The 15,874-nt window shown below is 37.9% G+C and overlaps 1 protein-coding gene across 16 annotated transcripts in view; it reads left to right on the top strand.

The window, feature by feature from the left end:
- Window positions 1–15,874, top strand: part of MEF2C (myocyte enhancer factor 2C) — a 261,095-nt gene that overhangs the window by 225,599 nt on the left and 19,622 nt on the right. For 8 of the 16 annotated variants that reach the window (XM_066602975.1, XM_066602973.1, XM_066602982.1 and 5 more), the window contains 3 exons: window positions 12,037–12,209; window positions 14,068–14,091; window positions 14,782–14,911. In XM_066602975.1, coding sequence (XP_066459072.1) covers window positions 12,037–12,209; window positions 14,068–14,091; window positions 14,782–14,911 — 327 coding nt within the window. The remainder of the gene's footprint in view (window positions 1–12,036; window positions 12,210–14,067; window positions 14,092–14,781; window positions 14,912–15,874) is intronic. The other 8 variants (XM_066602984.1, XM_066602978.1, XM_066602986.1 and 5 more) reach the window with 1 other exon arrangement.

The raw sequence follows: 15,874 nt of genomic DNA, 5'->3' as shown, positions 1-15,874 counted from the left end.
AGAAATTTAAAAAAAGGAAAAAACTGTCCTGTGCATGTCTGACGACAAGCCGTGCGGACCATCCACAGTACAGATAGAAGAGGGCTCCGCGTGGATGCTGCCACCTGTCCACATAGGTACAAATGGTCTCCTGCCGCGGTCAGGGGGGTATTCCGTGCGGGATTCTGCATGCGTCGTGGACATGAGGCCTAAGCCAAGTACTCTGTAAATGCAATAGGTAAAAATTCTACACCCTGCACACAGTTAAGATTGGGACTGGACTTTAACTATTTCCTTTCTAGAATGGACAGCTTTGAGGAAACATTGATTGATGAATTTACTAATGAGTGCTGGAATATTAGAACGAGAAAAGTCAAGGGAAACTATTAATTATGGTACTTATACTAAAGAAATAATACATCCAAATGAACTCTATGCAAATGCATTGAAATTACTACTATGAAATTCAATGCATGATACTAATCATTACATTGTTTACTGCTCGTGTATGGCTTAAGTTCTTAAAGCGGACCTAAACTTTCTTATGACTTTTCAGAATAAGCTGTCATGTATGTACACGAAGAAATAACACTATTCTGGACAATATATCACTTAAATTTTGAAATTTTCACTAGTTTTCAACTCTGCAGGATCCATCTCAAATTCCTAGTTTTCCCTGAGATAGTGGTTGTAAACTAGTTATTCTGATGTGTCCTGTGCAGTACTAGTACAGTCCTGTACGGTAAAGTAAAGGACAACACCTCTTTAACCTTACTCTCTACATGCTTCAACTTACATTACTGGCAGGGAATAAATGTAATGCAAGTCTAATCATGGAAACTAGAAGAAAAGAGCAAATCTCCAGCTAAGCCCTCCTTCACATAGAGTTTACTTTAAAGCATTTTTCAGGCATTTAAAAAACACCATGAATTTCATGTTTTTTTTACAATTTTTCTTTGGTATTGACTTTTTTTTAAACATATATATGCATACATATATATGAGGTTTTTTTTCCTATAGAGAAACCTATAGGAAAATGTCTGGAAAATTTCATACCTAGAATATGCTTCCATTTGAAAAAAAAAACACTGTGGATCCAAAAAAACACAACAAAAAGTGAGGAAAAATGTCACAAAAAATGTATTACTGTTATAGATGAGTGAGTATACTCACTAAAGGCAATTGCTCGAGCGAGCATTGCCTTTAGCGAGTATCTCCCCCGCTCGAGACTGCAGGTTCGGGTTCCGGCAGCGGGCACGGAGCTGCGGGGGAGAGCGGGGCGGAATGGAGGGGAGATCTCTCTCTCCCTCTCTCCCCCCGGCTCCCTCCTGCTGACAGCCGCTACTCACCGCTGCCCCGCGCCGGCACCCGAACCTGCAGTCTCGAGCGGGGAAGATACTCGCTAAAGGCAATGCTCGCTCGATCAATTGCCTTTAGCGAGTATACTCGCTCATCTCTAATTACTGTGCTTTTCATAACTCCCTATTGACTTACCGCTAACAATTTGCCACAGGAGGTGGTAAGTTCTCTTTCAATGGAAGTCTTCAAACAGAGGCTGGACAGACATTGTCTGGGATGATTTAGTGAATCCTGCACTGAGCAAGGGGTTGGAACCGATGACCCTGGAGGTCCTTTCCAACTCTACCAATCCGTGATATGCCTGATATGTATTTTTACTGGAACTAACATGACAAAAAATACTCGAAAAATACAGAACAAAATTAGTATTTATCTAAAAACACTAATTGTGACACTCTAACAAGTTGTTGCTTCCATGGGAGTCAGATTGGCCTTCCAAGTTCTTGTTAACCACTACCCAATGAGTTCGTTGGTAACTTTCCATGCAGATTTTCTACCGGTGAAACACATCTGAAATGTGCAGTCACAATATAATTACATGTAAACCGGTGTGATTGTCCCAGGAAGGATGGTGTCTGGGAATACATACAATGAAAATTAGGACATAAGAGCCTATCTTTCATCTTATCACTTTAATGGCCATAGTCTTATGCAAGAAGATGTTAGTATAGTACGTGAAGAGTAGTTAGAAATGCAGCTCTGTGACATGTGATGATAATTCAACTAAGTTCAGTTAGTTCTCATTTAAATTCTAATGTCTCCAGTTTCCCCCAAAGAAAAGGCAGTCTGTATTTTAAAGATCTTTTGTATCACATGAAATTCATGAACTCTTTAAGTGATGCACTTCAAGGGCTGTGCAATCAACAACTGTGGATCTCATTTTTATTCATAGCAATTCAAGGCATTTTTTTTCCATTTTACTGTCATAGTAAATTAGGAGGTTACTGTAAAATTATGCCGTATTTACATCAGCGTTGAACATTCATTTTCACTTTCAGGCGCAATAGCCACGCCTTAAGTCATGATTCAACTAGGGATGAACATAAATCATGACTCTGCTGTATACGTGATTTATTTTCACTTTTTCCTTACATGCTTATCATTGGTGAACCTACCAAAATATATACGACAATTACTTAAATAGCATTAACCCTTTCCAATCCAATTTGTATCCTAGTTTTCCTAGGGGGCTTACTCTTTTCTGCCATTATAAAATGGCACTATCTGCTGGCTAAAGCCAGTACTGCATGAGGTGACACGTTGGATAGGCTCAGACAGCAGAGAGGCTGGCAATATACAGTAAGAGAACCCCGACGGATGTCATCCAATATCGGAGCTGTACAGCCTTAAGTCATAATGTCTTTAGACGTCAGACAGTGGATTGGAAAGGGTTAAGCTAATATGGTACATAATTGCTCCATAAACAGCTGCTTTTGTAGGTCAACCGGAGGGATTTTGAAGTCATCTTCAACCTTCAATTCTATTCAATAGCAACTCAATGTAAGGTAAATGTTGTATCATCAATCCAATAGTATATTTTATTCGGATACCTAATGCAGATCTAACTATTTATATATTTATATGTGAGATATTTTAATAGATTCCATCTTGAAGAAACGTTCAGAAAAAAAGGCAATACCTCTTCTTAGCAATTTTGGACACTTTTGGTCCACATTATCATGCTTTCTTAAGTTGAACAATCCTTATCATAGATGGGGGTATTTTTAGCAATTACTTTGTCAATTATGGAATCAAAAAATGTTTTAGGGACCTTTCTTATGGGATGGATTAGGCCGCACGATACACCACAAGCCATGGTAAATTCTGCACAAAAAACTGTAGGCTAGTAGAAATGAGCGAACATGCTCGTCGGAGCTTGATGCTCGTCGTTTGAGTATTAGCTTACTCGATGGTGCTCGTTAGTCGAGCGAGTACCACGCCGTGTTCAACCCCTCCCCGTATTAACCCGTCCCCGCATTACCACTTCCTGCTGTGACGTGCCAGCGTGCGCACTTCCACAGCAGTATGTGGCTGGCTGGGAGAGAGAAAGAGAGAGAGAGAGAAAAAAAGCTCGGCACCCGGCGGGTCCATTGGAAAAATGCTTGATTTCAATGGGGTTCGTTACTCGAATACAGCTCTCGAATATTACAAAAAGCTCAACTTGAATAACGAGTACCCGAGCCTTTTGGGGCTCGCTCATCTCTATAGGCTACCTATGGACTTTGATGTGCAATTGAAAATGACTTAAAACCTGCCTGTCATTCCATATCAAAATCTGCGGATTTTGGTGTGGAGTTCTACAGCTGCGGATTTAGCAGTGTCCTGCAGCGTAATTATGTCCTGTGTGAAAGGCTCCTTAGGCTTTTCGTTGAGCAAAACATAGAAGCAGAGATACTTTAAATCATAGGGAAATCATTCATTGATGATTTTATCACTCTTATATCAATCCCATATTATGCATGAAAACATATTTCTCATGAATGAACCCAATATTGTTGCTCTGGGCATCTGACCACAATGTGCTGCTCACTCTTATACCACTTAGCTTAGAATATATTGACATTTTGGATTCTTCGCCTATCTACATTTGCCCAATTTATTCACCAAATCCCATGTTTGTAAGCCAAAATTCAACCTTCATATATATTATTTATTTACTTATGTTACATTATATATTTTTGTACTTATTTCAACCATATATATATATATATATATATATATATATATATATATATATATATCTTACGATTTATATTATTATGTGTTTATATTATTGTTATTGATTTATATTATTTATTTCAACCTTCAATATATTATTTATTGCATTTTTTCTCATTTTTGCACACACATGTAACAAAAACATGAAATCATACGGGGCCTGCACATGACGTCCATATAAATAACAGTATAGGGTAAAGAGTTTACACAGTTGCCTAATGACATCATTTTTCACGGACTGTTGTTGAGTCGACAATACCAGCAACCCGAAAGACCTATGTACTTGTATCCATTGTCACAATCAGCAAGATCTTAGAACGCAGAGGTCATTGCCAATTGAAAGCTAGGTCATATGTGGGGACTTGTTCCTAGGTAGAAAAACTTTTTTAGAAACTAATCACGAGACACGTCTCCTATTTGTTAAGAACAGTTTATAAATAGCTCCCAGCTCATCTCATGATAGAAATTATGCCAAACTCTGCCCAAATCTAGTCAGAAGACTTTGATGAATTTCAGTCCTTTTAGCTCATTGTGAAATCAAATGCATCTCCCTCTTTGTCCCTTCATCATAAATGTATATATGTGTCTAAATATCATTTTTGTTGTGTTTTTCTTTCCTTCCACTTTATTTTAAGTTTGTTTACTTAATATTGTTCTTTAACATTCAAGGACAGATTACATTTTGTCAGGAGGAAAAATCTTTTTTTTTTTTTTTTTATTGTTTATATCTTTCATCAAGGAGGATAAACGCCAAGGACAACTATTTTAATTTTACCTTACTGGCATAGTTGACATTATTTGCCTGGGTCACTTCAGCATATTTAGGGCGTCAATATGTCTTGGCTTTCCCGGAACAATCTTTATTTTTAACATTTGAAATATTTGACTTATAGAGTATTTGTATGTATCATACCTGTAGGCTTGGAATTACTTCATGTACTCGCTACCAGATCTACAGTAAAATACCTTATATCCCAGAAATGTAAGTGCACTGTAGTTGTATATCTATACTACTTTGGTGTGCTCTGAACCTAAAGAGTAGCTCCACGTTTAGTAGACATTTTTACCTTCTTTAGTGCACTTCAGGCTAAGCTGACTACAAATTTCTTTATTCCACCAGTTTGTTAATTGGCCGTTCCAATTAAAGACTGACTATTAGAGATGAGCAAGCACCCAAAATTTGAGACCTATTCCCGACCTATTAGCTACTTCTTTAAGAACAGGTGAAGGATAGCGCGCTATTCCTTTAATGTTACCATCATGGGAGTGGGCAGGTCAAGCCTAAGAGAACTAGGGTCTCTCGATAGTAGTCTTGGTAAAATCTTACCGAGTTTCGCTGGATCGGTCAATTGGTCTGCAGATAAGTATTTTACAGTATGTCTGTAGACAGTTTTAAGGTGACCACATACCTTCAGTAGTTGTCGGCCTAAACATATTTTGGTCGATAGTTATATTTTTTCTGCTGCCCTATACACATGAACACTCAGTTTGGTTTAGCATTAGAGATGAGCGAGCATACTCATTAAGGACAAATACTCGAGCAAGTATCATCCTTTTCGAGTAACTGCCTGCTCGTCTGCAAAGATTTGGCTGCCACCGGGGTTGGGCCGTGGGTTGCAAGAGTGAGCAGGGGGGAGTTGGGGTGAGAGAGAGAGAGATCTCCCTTCTGTTCCCCCCCCCCCCCCCCGCACCCCCCTCCCGCTCTCCCCGGCCGCCCCCTGCCCCCCGCCGACACCCGAATCTTTGCAGACGAGCATTTATGTCTTCCAAATGGGGCCAGTGGAAAAGCCACAGCTAGACAATTCCAGTTGTGGCTTACCTCCAGGGGAGGCAAAAAGATTGAGAGTTGAAATTCAGCATACCTGATACTTCTTTTCTCTGATATCTGTTGGGGGGAAAGTCAGAAGGCCCTATACATATTCAACAATCAGCCTGTCATGCTGAAGTCATCGAGTTTGGATGATCGTAGTTTAATATGTATGGGGGCCTTTAGTTTTACTTCTATAAACTTCTGGTGTTGCCCAAAAAGTTGCACCAAACTGCCTTGTGTGATTCTGACCTACAGTTGGCTCATTTATTTGCCTGCTTTAGTAATTTTACTGACTGTTTTTCTTTGGGGCATTTATGTTTCATTATGCTTTATATAAAGAAAGAAATCATGACTATATATATATATACACACACACACACACACATATATATATATATATATACGCTGTTTTAACAATTGAATAGATATGTAGCTATTTTAGCGCAATAAAAAATTGCAATTAATTGAAGGCCATCAGAGCCGCTGTAATAACAAAACACACGTGAAATGTGTGAAAGGGCTAATAATTCTAGTCTTTTCAGCCTTCTTGTCATATAATACAATCACAGGCTACATTGTATTACAGAAAATGTTTAATATTGCTGTAATTTTGGTCTTGGTTTACTAAATGCATGCTCATAATGTTTCTCTTGTGCACATAACTATGAATTTCATTCAAAACGTAGCCAAAAGTGTAATGCACTCACTCTGCAATCCATCTGTTTTCCATTTTCGCATACTGTATAGTCAGGAAATCCATTCATTTATGACATATAATTTTTGCACTTTCAAGTGGGTAGTGGAATGTGACACAGCACATAGAGCCCCATTTAAGTTGATCATTTTCCAGACGGAATGTAATTGTAAAGTATAGGTTTAAACCATACATTTTAGGGGTTTTATTCTTCATGTTTCCGCTTTTTTTTTTCTTTCTTTCAAATTCAAATGAAGTATTCTCCATTAACCCTTTGTCGCTGGTTACAACATACAGATTTTACTACTTGACACCTTACAGTCAGTTCTAACGATATATAATCTTTTTTTTATTATTTCATCAACAACATTCTTTGAATAATAAAAAAAAAGATGAAAAATGTTAACTGCTTGTCAAAATCACTTCATCAGTCTTTAAGAGCTATGGAAATTCTTAAATTGATGTGTGACAGAATATCTAAAGGTAAAAAAATGTAAGAAATGTCTTAATTAAAGTCAGAATACTTTAGTATATACATATAAAAAAAGTCAGATTATATATATGTTTTGACTCTATTTTATACGTATATGTTAAAATATATATATATATATATATATATATATATGTAAATATGTATATTTGTATATATATATATATATATATATATATATATATATATATATATATATATATATATATATATATATATATATATATATATATATATATATATATATATATATAAATATATAATGACACCATGTGATTGGATGACTAACCGACATGGCATTTATTTATGTGGGCCAATAGAGGGGGACTTGAACCTACTTGTTGATACTGTAGAGGACATTGTGGCCTGCACTCACTATCTGGAGGGCAGGGGCATTGATGCCGTGCCACCTACTCACTAGTGTAGCAGAGAGCAGCTTCCACTATACACAAAGTCAATACCCACATCGAAGTGCCGTACAGAAATGTACAGAATGGTGTGGGCAGTACGGAGTGGGGAAGGAAGCCATCTCATACAAACTCATTACAGTGTGCCCTGCACTCAGCCGTGTAGTAGAAAGCGGCTCCCGCTGCATTAACCTGCACATTTGTCTCAGCTGCTTTGGCTTCACCAACCTCTGGGTGGCCACTCCTGCTACATTCAGCGCCCCACATCGAAGCACTGTAGCTGATGCCTTTGCATTACAACTATTATTCCCACTTAACTTTCATGAGCATGGGTATGTATGCATATAGATTGCAGTAGTTGTCTTGGGACAAGAGCTCTGCCCTTAAGTGGATGCATTTTCTATTATAGTTACTGGTATACATATTTTATCTTTTTCTAAATCTTTACCTCAATGCCAGAGTGCAGGTGGTGGAAGGGTGGGCTATTGTGCCACAAGGATGCCCAAGGTGCTGAGAAACAAGAAGCGCATCCACAAGCCTTGACCAGGACATTTTTATATATAGACCCATGTCCAAAGACTGAATCTTTACCTTAGGAGAATAAAAGCATAGCTGCAACTTTACGTTAATGTGTTCTTCTTTACCTTTCCTCTTTATTTTGAGATATCCCAAGATGTACGGTGCAAGATGACCAACTTTGAAAAAAAAAGCATTTTGCAATACTCTGTTAGGAGATATATACCTTATATGTGTCTTTTGTGGCTACCTAGTGGTTGTGATGTGAACTGCAAGCTGTTGAGGGTTTTTCTAGCATATTGCAATAATGTATTGAATTTGTGAGAAATTGAAGTCTTTAATGAAATTCGGTTAAAGGGGTTGTCCCGCGCCGAAACGGGTTTTTTTTTTTTCAACCCCCCCCCCCCCCCGGTCGGCGCGAGACAACCCCGATGCAGGGAGGTAAAGAAAGCTTACCGGAGCGCTTACCTTAATCCCTGCGCTCCGGTGACTTCAATACTTACCGCTGAAGATGGCCGCCGGGATCCTCTGTCTCCGTGGACCGCAGCTCTTCTGTGCGGTCCATTGCCGATTCCAGCCTCCTGATTGGCTGGAATCGGCACGTGACGGGGCGGAGCTACACGGAGCTACACGGAGCCCCATTGAGAAGATAAGAAGACCCGGACTGCGCAAGCGCGGCTAATTTGGCCATCGGAGGGCGAAAATTAGTCGGCTCCATGGGAACGAGGACGCTAGCAACGGAGCAGGTAAGTAAAAAACTTTTTATAACTTCTGTATGGCTCATAATTAATGCACAATGTATATTACAAAGTGCATTATTATGGCCATACAGAAGTGTATAGACCCACTTGCTGCCGCGGGACAACCCCTTTAAGGGTGGAGACATTTGTATCTCTAAGCAGCATCTATGAAAGTTGACTTTTTAGTAATATACTTTATCAGAGGCCAGTGATCTATTTATTTTGCATAAAAAAACTAAATCCAGTCCCAAAATACTGCTGCAAATTTGACTGATTGATGTCCTAAATAGAAGATTTACGTTGGGCATTAACAGTTCAAACTGTATGAGAATGATGAACCTCAATCTGATATACTGTATAATCCTTCTTCCAAGAGTCTTATATTGAGGCTAGGGTCAGCTTGCCAGCTCATGAAACTAACAGCAATTGATTTACATTGAACATTTTTCATACCATGCAGTAGAAACAACTGTTGTCAACCAAATATATCACCCAAATGTCCAAAAAAAAGGGTCCGGCACTTGGGTGGTGATCCAAGAAGTAATATTTTCCAGCATATTGATTGGATGTTAACCCTTTGCAATCCAATTTTGGATTCAGGGTTTCCTAGGGGTTTTTCTCTATCTGCCATTAGACAATGGTGCCATCTGCTGGCTAGAGCCAGTACTGCGGTATGGGTCACGCTGGAGAGACCCCCGACAACAGAACGGCCAGTAATATACAGTTAGAATACCCTTCCGACATCAGAGCTGTACAGCCTTCAATCAGAATGTCTTTAGACGTCAGACAGTGGATTGGAAAGGGTTAACATATCCATTGGCGAGTCTGGCTCCAGGGATATGTGGTCTCTTGGATAACAAAGTTACATCCATCTCTCATTGCTATACCACCCTCAAAGAACTCCAAAAAAGATTGCTCTCGGCCAATACAGAGTTAATAGCTACTACACATATTCCATAGCAGACCACACTCGTACGCCGCTGCTCCGAGGATGAGGCTTAAAGACCGGTTTCTTCATGTAACCACATGCTACATGTACTTATCCTTGATGGGCTCCCTTGTCAATGGACAGAACAGAGAATTTGACATTCTTCATGTCACACAATCCTTAAAAGATATTCATTTGGGCGCTGGAAACCATAATGTTTAAATATAGGTCTCCAAAGCCGAACTTGAAACAAAAGCTGGCAAGCATTTACTGTGCCCTTCCTGACCAAAAAGAATACAGTCGATACAAAATGTGGATATTGTCATTGGCAGAAAGCTGATTCCACACAACTGGTAGACATTTGTGAAGGATGGAAAATGACCATTGCACACGCAAACCACCTGTAGGCATAATCTGCCCCTCACACATTCATTTTCGTGCTTTCCAAAAGCCTGACTGTATGAAAAAAGCAAAATCATTGACATCCTGGCACAAAGTAAGTCAAAGCAAACACAAGCATGCAAATGCAATTAACAAGACATATGTTTCAATAAGTTGACATATCAAAGAGACGCGGAGCTGGTAACTAATAGGAAGCAATCTCTCATCAAGTGTTGATTTAGCACTGTAGGGTTATAAAAAAAGAAGAGACGAGAGAAGGTTTGTTCTAGAAATTAGGAGGTTTGCAGAAATGAAAATGTCTGGAAATAATGAGGCACATGAAAATATTTTAGCACCTCTGTTCTTTTAACTACACAGAAAACACTCCATCTATTTTCTGCCCATAGCCAGAGGCAAAAAGAGAAAATAATTGTGTCTAATGGGGAACAAAGTGTACATTTATGTGTGTAGTCAGGAATATATATGAGCCAAATTGGCAATTTTCTGCATTTTATATCAATGTGTATATCTGGGAGAGGGGGGAGAAGGGGGTGTTATGTCCCAAAAAAGATCTCATAGGTATTGATACTGTAGTAACATTTCATTTTAGCCCTAAAAGCACATGCCCACTTACCTACAATACTATGAAGAGCTATACATGGGCCCATCATATATACTATGGCTATATGGTATATTGTATAGATAGAATCTCTATTCACAACAGACCAGTTATTCCCTGCTGCCATACATACATGGACAAATGCGATATCGGTGAGAGAAACTCAGATCAATATCGCAGTTTGCGAGAAAAACGCATCTCATTGCATCACTGCACATGTGATTTTTTTTATGCGTGCTTTTCACACGTGGAAAAGTCGCATGTTTTTTAAATAGTAAAAATAGAAAAAAATCGCAGTGCACTAGAATGAAACTCACATTTATATGCGACATGGGATGTAATTTTTTTTCTTCCCATAGAAACTATTAGGTGATTACTGAAAAAAATTGCCCCCCCAAAAAACGCACCGCGATCCTTCTATCTTTGGCCATCGGTCCGAGAGAAAAATAGCTCATGTAAATAAACACATTGAAATAAATGTGTTATTTTCACATGCAAGTTCTGTCCATATTGCTATCGGATAGAACTTATACCTGAAGCTTGTCCGTGTAAATATAGCCTATGGGCTGCTCAGTGATACCCTGCTTTATTGTATATATACACTACAGACTAGTGATGCTAGACTGGTGGCTTGAGTGCCACACTTGTGTCTGATGTATGGCACATTCATATGGTGCAGCTGCCTCCCCCCGCTGTAATGGTCTACCTAGTCATAAAGAACAGAGTAGTATCTCTGTTTTCTGCACTGTTATGAGTGCACTGTGCTTTTGTGCCATCTTTGAGTATTACAGTAAAGAATCATGCAAAAGTAAAGCTGATTTAATCATACATGAACTGACATACAGCAGCCAGAATGACATGAAAAGATAGAAGAACTCTTCCAGTTTTTATTGCATCTTACAGATGTTCGATGTGAGTGCTGTGGGTGACACGACAGATGCCAAGTCTGTAGTCTAGTTCTGCACAGACGCGTCCTGGCATAGTCTCTAAAATATCTATCTTACTGCAGCAGAGATGGTTTGTTTTAGGTCATCTAGTGTCACCAACAGCATCCACATCAAACATCAGTAAGGTGCAATACAAACTTAAAGAGTTTTTAATCATTTCATGTCATTATGGTTGTTGTATGCCAATTTTATTTTTTTTTTACTTTACTTTTGCGCCATTCTTTTTGAATCACCTTGTATGAATGAATAAATAAATACCCCTTTCATGACTATAGTAAAGTGATGGTTAGTTATACTCATGTGACTCTTTTTACCTCCCTAAAGAATATGTTTATGCCATATACTGTCCTCTGTGCTATACTCAATCCATTATGCAGATACATTCTAGTTATGAATAGCAGGTATTATGCTTAATATTTTTTATCTCTTTTGTAACCTTCTCTAACAGGTAATGGGTATGGCAATCACCGTAACTCACCAGGTCTGCTGGTCTCACCTGGTAACTTAAATAAAAATATGCAAACGAAATCACCACCGCCAATGAACCTGGGGATGAACAATCGCAAACCTGATCTCCGAGTTCTTATTCCACCTGGCAGCAAGAATACAATGCCATCTGTGGTAATACATTATTAGACTTCTGAGTTTTAGCTTGATAAGACATTTGTATTCATATTTTCGCATTTTACTATATGACCTCTCTGGTTTTTTGACATTTTGGCCATTTTTTATGGCCAAGTGTATTATCTATGAATGAACTGAAATTGTCCAGATTAAGCCATACTGTATATCATAAAGTCAGGCAAACCCTTACTGCATGTTCGAGATCTTGCATGCTACATTTGGGCTAGAGCCCAATTCTGTATGTAGTAACTATAAAGGGATGTTATAATTTCCCCTGCGCATTCAACTATAGCTCATACAATATTTGACCTATCACACTTTATTGCAGATATTGAAAATAGTAATTTTTAAACCCAAATTCCCACCCCATGGAAGTAGAATTGGTGATTACCAGTATTCACCATGTTGCATATATTAAAGGGGTATTTCAGGCATTTAACTTATTTTAGTACTGAAGTGTAATAGAAGGCTTTGCTCCCATTGAAATCAGAGGATAGCATCAGTACTAAAAGGGGTTAAATGCTCAGAATACCCCTTTAATGTACTGGTCAAAATAATGTTATCTGACCAATAGTTACTTCTCAGTATATGCATGACCTAACTAGTCAGGAGGAAAGAAAGAAAGATAGATAGACGTGAGCTAGATACATAGATGGATATGAGATAGATATGGGATAGATAGATAGATGTGAGCTAGATACATAGATGGATATGAGATAGATATGGGATAGATAGATAGATAGATAGATAGATAGATAGATAGATAGATAGATAGATGTGAGCTAGATAGATAGATAGATAGATAGATAGATAGATAGATAGACAGATGTGAGCTAGATAGATAGATGGATATGAGATAGATATGGGATAGATAGATAGATAGATAGATAGATAGATAGATAGATAGATAGATAGATAGATAGATGTGAGCTAGATACATAGATGGATATGAGATAGATATGGGATAGATAGATAGATGTGAGCTAGATAGATAGATAGATATGAGATAGATAGATAGATAGATAGATAGATAGATAGATAGATAGATAGATAGATAGATAGATAGATAGATGTGAGCTAGACAGATAGATGGATATGAGATAGATATGGGATAGATAGATAGATAGATGTGAGCTAGATAGATAGATGGATATGAGATAGATATATATGAGATAGATAGTTAGATAGATAGATAGATAGATAGATAGATAGATAGATAGATATGAGATAGATAGATAGATAGATAGATAGATAGATAGATAGATAGATAGATAGATAGATAGATGTGAGCTAGATACATAGATGGATATGAGATAGATATGGGATAGATAGATAGATGTGAGCTAGATAGATGGATATGAGATAGATATATATGAGATAGATAGTTAGATAGATATGAGATAGATAGATAGATAGATATTAGGTGCATAGATATTTACTAGACAGATCTGCAATGATGGATGATGACTAGATAGATGGATAATGTGCTATCAATTACATGAAACAGATATATTTCCATATCTAAACATTCTATTGCTACTCAAGAGATATCAAAAACTGATTTATTTTTAACCCTTTATGAATTAGATCTCTGCTAAAATTAAAAAATCACCCCTATATTTCACACTGTGACATCCAGATGCTGTTGAGAGGGCATGGAGTGTGGGGTGGGGGGTTTGTACCAAAAAACTGTGCACATTAATGAAAGCCCTTTAAAATTAATACTTTCATTGTGCCAAATAGCTGCTGGGAATTTTACTGCTGCATGAAATGTTATATGTTATCGTTCATTTTATCTTTATTAATAATGAACCACTACTAATTGTTAATTAATACTCCTTTCCCTCGCTCTCAGTCTGAGGATGTCGATCTGCTTTTGGTAAGTGGCTAGAGCTTTTTGGGAGGCTCTAATATGCTCATTTGTGCAAATGTTGTACTGTGAAATGTTATGGGATGGAAAAGGAATAACTTTAATATATAAAATACATTAAACTCCATTGTTACATTTTTTTTTTAACGTCCCAAATCATATCATGGCAGCACCACCTCTGACCGATGTACGTTTAATATCGGAATTTAAGTGGACAATTCAGTACAAATCATCATCTGAAATTCTCTATTAGTCAATATAGGAGCTTTACTGCCATCTGCTGGCCATTATAGTAACTGCTGCAAACAGGTGAATCGTGTCTAAGCCTGGCTGCTGGTAATTTTAATGACATTCCTGCATTTGAATGATAAAGAAACAATGATAGTACAGTATGCATATTTCATCAATTTTCCACATGGTCTGTTTTCAGCCCACAATAAAGCAATCTTTACTTGTGGCAAGTTCAATTGCCTAGGAGAAGCTGATGTAATGGGTTACCATGGCGACACTTGGTCTCTTGAAAGATTGTAAATGATAGGGTTGGGAGAGTTCATAGGAGTCACATGCTAAATGATTAATTTGTATCATGTTGAAGCGTTTTTTGTTTTTTTTTCTTCTCTACAGGAAAAAAAATGTAATGCTCTTCACAAAGCTACAAATAATTTTGATGTTCTTTTTCTTCGTGTTTTTTCTGAATAGAATCAAAGAATAAATAATTCACAATCCGCTCAGTCACTGGCGACTCCAGTGGTTCCTGTAGCAACACCGACTCTACCTGGACAGGGAATGGGAGGATACCCATCAGCTATTTCGACATCCTATGGCACTGGTAAGTAACACGCTAGATTAGTATGACATATAATGACCATTACGCTGCAGAACATCCATCCAAGGTGTCAATATTCTGGACGATTATTGTTTTCATTATGATTCAAAGTCTCCAGGATTGTCTCTCCATGTACAGGATCATTACAATTAAACTAGAGGTGTTCAGAAGTGTCAAGAGAAAAAAAGACGAGGAGGCAGAAAGCAATAAAAGTTGGTGTGTATACTCAGTGGGGTTTAGAATTCTCAACAACAAAAAAATAGTACCAAATTTTGCCACCAGGGGAATATCTGGCACTGTTGAAGTATAATATATAGGACTTTGTCACAATGCATGGCCAAGAACCACATATTGTGGTTTGGGACAGGATTATGTTTACTGTATGATGTCTCTGTGATTTGTCATGTTGGAAAAACCTATAGATATCATACAGTGTACGCTCCTTGTACATGTCCCTATGGATACGGTACAATGTGTTCTCCTTGTACATGTTCCTATAGATATGATACAATGTGCTCTCCTTGTACATGTTCCTATAGATATGGTATAATGTGTTCTCCTTGTACATGTTCCTATAGATATGGTATAATGTGCTCTCCTTGTACATGTTCCTATAGATATAGTACAATGTGGGCTCCTTGTACATGTTCCTATAGATATGGTACAATGTGGGCTCCTTGTACATGTTCCTATAGAAATGGTACAGTGTGCTCTCCTTGTACATGTTCCTATAGATATAGTACAATGTGTTCTCCTTGTACATGTTCCTATAGATATGGTACAATGTGTTCACGTTGTACATGTTCCTATAGATATGCTACAATGTGATCTCCTTATACATGTTCCTATATTTATGGTACAATGTGTTCTCCTTGTACATGTTTCTATACATATGGTACAATGTGTTCTCCTTGTACATGTTCCTATAGATATGGTACAATGTGTGCTCCTTGTACATGTTTCTAT

Source organism: Eleutherodactylus coqui, chromosome 5 (assembly GCF_035609145.1).
Source record: "Eleutherodactylus coqui strain aEleCoq1 chromosome 5, aEleCoq1.hap1, whole genome shotgun sequence".
Lineage (NCBI taxonomy): Eukaryota > Metazoa > Chordata > Amphibia > Anura > Eleutherodactylidae > Eleutherodactylus > Eleutherodactylus coqui.
Note: the sequence above shows the minus strand (reverse complement) of the source record. Positions and strands in the feature narration are given on the sequence as shown.